Genomic DNA, 5,993 nt, shown 5'->3' with positions numbered 1-5,993 from the left:
CAATTGTTCAATCTTACTAGTTTGATCCAAATTAGTGTTAATTTAGAAATAAAATTTTCATTTAGTTTTAGTCTTTGGACTAAAATGTATAGTTATAGTATAATAGTATAATGTAAGTTTCAGGGCATTCCAGCTGTTCATGAAGAGTGTGTTCCAATAGTCCCTCCTATCTCCTTTCCTATCCACTTTTCTTTAATTTCTGGAAGTGTTTAGGTGGCGGCCATGATAAAGAGCATTCCAAAAGCAGCCTAGGGACCCCTAGGCCTGCCAGCTGGTGGTCTATCAGGAGGAGACGTCAGGCTAAGCCCTACAAGCAGCTGCCTGGTCTGCCCCGTCTGGATGGTTTGTTCCAGCTGTTCCTGGGCTGCAGGACCAAATATCTCCCAAGGTTCCACCAGGAGGCTGCACAGCATTCTCCTGGCTGCCTCTGTTAAGTTTGACTGTAACAGCCACACCTGATGATGAGCTTGGACTAAGATGAACATTATTATCTCAACCTCTCTAGACATGAGCCCTAAAGCCTCCAATGAGGCATCACAGAAGATGATCACATGACCCTCTCTGACTGTTCCACCAGGAGCTTTTTACACTCTGTCATTCTACTTTCCTGAGTTTCCTCTATGTGTCAGCAAAGTGCTGTTAATCACATGATCTCTGCTCTTTAAACCTGTTCTCTCACTGGGATTTACACTGTTTGTGTTGGCTGGAGATGTTGTCATAGCAACCAGGTTGGGGCGCGCCTTCGAGGAGTGACTGAGGACTGCTGGGGATTCTGGGAGAGAGCGAGTGTGTGTGTGTGTGTGTGCGTGTAGTTGAGGTTCACAGCATGTGTTTAGTCATAGTTACAGTGAGCATTAAATGTAATAATAAAAGGAAGTTTTTAATGTCAACCATCGACTTGTTCTTCAGACTTTACAACACATTGTTTCATCCTCCTCCTCACTGTCTGTCTCTGTATTACTACATTTCCCAGAATGCACTTTTCTTTCACTGCAGTCTATAGTTTCTTTATGGGTGTAACCAGATGGTGTTGACTCGTTCTGACTGGTTTTCAGAAAGTGAAAGTTACTCTGAGGCTGGTGAAAGTCTATAAAGTCAGTCTGAGCTTTAACACTTTAAACTGTCCCTCATTCCAGATTTTGAACTCTGAGTATCTGTCAAACCAGTTCATTTAAAGAGCAACATTCTTCCACTTGTTCTCTGTCTGCACATGTCTTTGTTCCTCCCACTCAGATCTAACGAGAATGTGGGTGTAACCAGGAAATACTGATTTATAAGTTGATCAAATTGTTTTCAGGAGGTAAAACTATATCTGATGTGGCGTAGAAAGGAGCTTAGACAGAAACCATGTCCTGTTCCATTTGTCTGGACCTCCTGAAGGAGCCGGTGACCGTTCCCTGTGGACACAGTTACTGCAGGACGTGTATCAGCAGCTTCTGGGATGGAGAGAAGGAGAAGAACAACTACAGTTGTCCTCAATGTAGGAAGAAGTTCACAGAGAGGCCTGATCTGGTGAAAAACATCATGTTAGCAGAGTTAGTGGAGGAAAAGAAGAAGAACAGACATCAAGATGATCCTGATGATCAAATATTTGCTGCAGCTGAAGACGTGGCCTGTGATGTTTGCACTGAGAGAAAACTGAAAGCCTCCAAGTCCTGTTTGGTCTGTGTGGCCTCTTATTGTGAAAAACACCTTCAGCCTCATCATGAATCTGCTGCATTAAAGAGACACAAACTGGTGGATCCATCCAAGAAGATCCAGGAGAAGATCTGCTCTCGTCATGATGAGGTGATGAAGATGTTCTGCCGCACTGATCAGCAGTGTATCTGTATTATCTGCTCCATAGAGGAACATAAAGACCATGACATGGTTTCAGCTGCAGCAGAAAAGACTGAGAAACAGAGAGAGCTGCAGGAGAGTCGAGCTGACATCTACAAGAACATCCAGGACAGAGAGAAAGATGTGGAGCTACTTAAAGAGCAGGAGAAGACCATCAAACTCTCTGCTGATCAGACAGTGGAGCACAGCGAGCAGATGTTCACTGAGCTGATCCGTCTCCTCCACCAAAGAAGCTCTGAGCTGGAGAAGGAGGTCCGATCCAAGCAGCAGACTGAAGTGAGTGCAGTCCGAGCGCTTCAGGAGAAGCTGAAGCAGGAGATCAGTGAGCTGAAGAAGAGAGACGCTGAGCTGCAGCAGCTCTCCCACACTGAGGATCACATCCAGTTTGTCCTCAGCTACAGCTCCCTGTCAGCGCTCAGTGTGTCCACACACTCCTCCATCATCCACAGAGGTCCTGGAAGCTGCTTTGAGGAGGTGACAGCAGCTGTGTCAGAGCTCAGAGAACATCTCCACAAAGTTCTGATGGAGGACTGGACCAAAGTCTGCCAGACTGTGGAGAGACTGGATGATCTGCCATCAGAGCCGAGGACCAGAGCTGGATTCTTAAAGTATTCACAGGAAATCACTCTGGATCCAAACACAGCTTACAGAAAACTCAGATTATCAGAAGGAAACAGAAAAGTAACATTAATGAGAGAAGATCAGCTTCATCCTGATCATCCAGACAGGTTCACTGGATGGTCTCAGGTCCTGAGCAGAGAGAGTCGGACTGGTCGTTGTTACTGGGAGGTGGAGGTGAGAGGGGACGGAGTTGAAGTAGCGGTCGCATACAAGAGTATCAGCAGAGCAGGGAGAGGGAGGGAATGTAGATTTGGATTTAATGACAAATCATGGATGTTAGAATGTTTTCCAAACAGTTACACATTTTATCACAACAACTTCAGGTCTCCAGTCTCAGGTCCTCAGTCCTCCAGAATAGGAGTGTACGTGGATCACACAGCAGGTATTCTGTCCTTCTACAGCGTCTCTGTAACAATGACTCTCCTCCACAGAGTCAACACCACCTTCACTGAACCTCTACACACTGGAGTTCATGTTTATGATTATGGAAATAGTACTGAATTCTGTAAACTGAGATAGATGTCACGATGGGGTTTTATTTTGGAGGGCAGGCAGGAGATCGTGGACTCCCTTCCAGCAGCTTTCTCCTGCTGATTGGCCTCCAGCTGCAATTGATTAGCTGGGTATAAATGTGGAGGCTTGGGTTCACTTCAGTGCTGGGACATTGCTACTTGCTGTGACTATGGTTCTTGGTTTTACTTTTTGTTGTTTTTCTCGTTTGCCTCCCTGGACTGACCATGCCTGTGAGTACAATAAATTCTGGTAAAATGCACCTGAGCTTCGCCTCCGTCCCTGCATTTGGGTCTGCACCCACACATGCCCGTGACAGAATGTCCCAGCCACTAGTGGACCCAGCGGAGAAGGATTTTGCTGAGATGGACCTGGCAGAAAGAACTGCCTACTGGCAGAGCTACCTTCTGGAGGCCAGGGAGGTGCTTTTGTACGGATGGGAGGAGGATCCTGTCAGAGAGGTGTACTCGGGAACTCGACTGGCTTTTGGAGGACCCCGAAGCCTACAACAAGTTAGAGGTCGGTCCAAAAAAAAGGGCCAACCCCGCCAGTCCCCTAGCTTCCAGGCTAGCGTCCCTGTATCTCCTAGCGTCCAGGCTAGCGTCCCTGTGTCTCCTAGCGTCCAGGCTAGCGTCCCTGTGTCTCCTAGCGTCCAGGCTAGCGTCCCTGTGTCTCCTAGCGTCCAGGCTAGCGTCCCAGTGTCTCCTAGCGTCCAGGCTAGCGTCCCTGTGTCTCCTAGCGTCCAGGCTAGCGTCCCTGTGTCTCCTAGCGTCCAGGCTAGCGTCCCTGTGTCTCCTAGCGTCCAGGCTAGCGTCCGTGTGTCTCCTAGCTCCCAGGCTAGCGTCCGTGTGTCTCCTAGCTCCCAGGCTAGCGTCCGTGTGTCTCCTAGCTCCCAGGCTAGCGTCCGTGTGTCTCCTAGCTCCCAGGCTAGCGTCCCTGTGTCTCCTAGCTCCCAGGCTAGCGTCCCTGTGTAGCGTCCCTGTGTCTCCTAGCTCCCAGGCTAGCGTCCCTGTGTCTCCTAGCTCCCAGGCTAGCGTCCCTGTGTCTCCTAGCTCCCAGGCTAGCGTCCCTGTGTCTCCTAGCTCCCAGGCTAGCGTCCCTGTGTCTCCTAGCTCCCAGGCGAGCGTCCCTGTGTCTCCTAGCTCCCAGGCGAGCGTCCCTGTGTCTCCTAGCTCCCAGGCGAGCGTCCCTGTGTCTCCTAGCTCCCAGGCGAGCGTCCCTGTGTCTCCTAGCTCCCAGGCGAGCGTCCCTGTGTCTCCTAGCTCCCAGGCTAGCATCCCTGTGTCTTCTAGCTCCCAGGCTAGCGTCCCTGTGTCTTCTAGCTCCCAGGCTAGCTTCCCTGTGTCTTCTAGCTACCAGGCTAGCGTTCCTGTGTCTTCTAGCTCCCAGGCTAGCTCTCCAGAGTCTCTTAGCTCCCAGGCTAGCTCTCCAGAGTCTCTTAGCTCCCAGGCTAGCTCTCCAGAGTCTCCTAGCTCCCAGGCTAGCTCTCCAGAGTCTCCCCGCACCCGGCCGCCGCCTGCCCAGCCGCCAGTCCCGGCTCCCCGCACCCGGCCGCCGCCTGCCAAGCCGCCAGTCCCGGCTCCCCGCACCCGGCTGCCGCCTGCCCAGCCGACAGTCCGGCTCCCCGCACCCAGCCAAACAGTTACACGTTTTATCACAACATCCTGTCTCCAGTCTCAGGTCCTCAGTCCTCCAGAATAGGAGTGTACGTGGATCACACAGCAGGTATTCTGTCCTTCTACAGCGTCTCTGAAACAATGACTCTCCTCCACAGAGTCAACACCACCTTCACTGAACCTCTACACACTGGAGTTTATGTTAATGATATAGGAAATAGTGCTGAATTCTGTAAACTTAGATAGAAATGTTATTCCTGTGTAAAATGTATTCATACACACACACACACAATATATTGTTGTAAGAAATGTTAATCTTGTGTTTAATGTGGGCAGTGGTGGTCTAGTGGTTAAAGACATCAGGTTTGTAATCAGAGGGTCACTGGTTAGATTCTCACCTGGGTCATCACTGTGAGATGTTAATCCAGTCCTTTAACCCCAACTGCTCCCTGGGCACCAAACTGTGGCTGCCCACCACTCCTCAGTGAGGGTTTAAATGTAGAGAAATAATTTCATGTATGTAGCTGTACATATACTGTATGTCAAAAATACATAATTAATGTGAATGGTTAGATTTATGTGGATTAAGGAAATTAGAGTTTTGCTGTGTCACACACACACACACACACACACACACACACACACACACACACACACACACACACACACACACACACACACACACACACACACACGGCTTATATGAAAATGTATATAGATAAATATATTTACATTATAAATAGCTAAAAGAGATAATATGTAATAAATTGTTGTGTTGACAGCAGTGAAATAATGTGAAGAGGTTAATATTAATATACTGTTGTGTTTATGTTCTATATAAGGATTTATTGTGATTAAAGTAATGAAATGAAGTATGTGAACTATGCAATTAATTATAGTAATAACTGTTAATTTTATTTTGTGTCTGTGTACATATGTTTACATTTAAAAGGTTTTATTTTTTGACACAAAAAGTAGATTTTTATTTTGTAACTGCAGGGTTTGAGGGAAACATGTGAGTCTGTTTGTGGTTTAATTCTGTTTGATATCAAATCTTCTTTTGATTGGTTTATACATCAATAATCAGCTCTGTTTTTGTCCCAATAAATAAACTATATAGTAATTAATAACATGAATAAAATCACTTTGTCTTGTTCTTGTCGTGCTCATTTGGTAATTGTTAACACATAGAAATATAACTTTTATATAAGAAGGTCTAATGTAACTAAAGCAGTAACATTTTATCTTTCATGAGGGTTAAAAACACTGCTTAAAATAAGACTTAGAACAGAGTGTGTAACCTAAAAACTAATAGAAATCACTAACTGATATACTGCCTTGTTATGTAGCATGTGTTGTTACACCACTTTAGTTAAACAAAATAAAAATACTGTGTGATTAAAATTA

At 46.7% G+C, this 5,993-nt stretch overlaps 1 protein-coding gene across 1 annotated transcript; it reads left to right on the top strand.

The window, feature by feature from the left end:
- Positions 1-1,316: 1,316 nt before the first annotated feature.
- On the top strand, positions 1,317-4,832 carry LOC114464773 (E3 ubiquitin/ISG15 ligase TRIM25-like). The gene is made up of 2 exons (XM_028449314.1): positions 1,317-2,797; positions 4,651-4,832. The coding sequence occupies exons 1-2, from the start codon at positions 1,348-1,350 to the stop codon at positions 4,830-4,832; spliced, it is 1,632 nt and encodes a 543-aa protein (XP_028305115.1). The 5' UTR covers positions 1,317-1,347.
- The last annotated feature ends 1,161 nt before the right edge of the window (positions 4,833-5,993 follow it).

This window comes from Gouania willdenowi, chromosome 6, assembly GCF_900634775.1.
Source record: "Gouania willdenowi chromosome 6, fGouWil2.1, whole genome shotgun sequence".
NCBI lineage: Eukaryota > Metazoa > Chordata > Actinopteri > Blenniiformes > Gobiesocidae > Gouania > Gouania willdenowi.
This window is presented reverse-complemented; position numbering and strand designations above follow the sequence as displayed.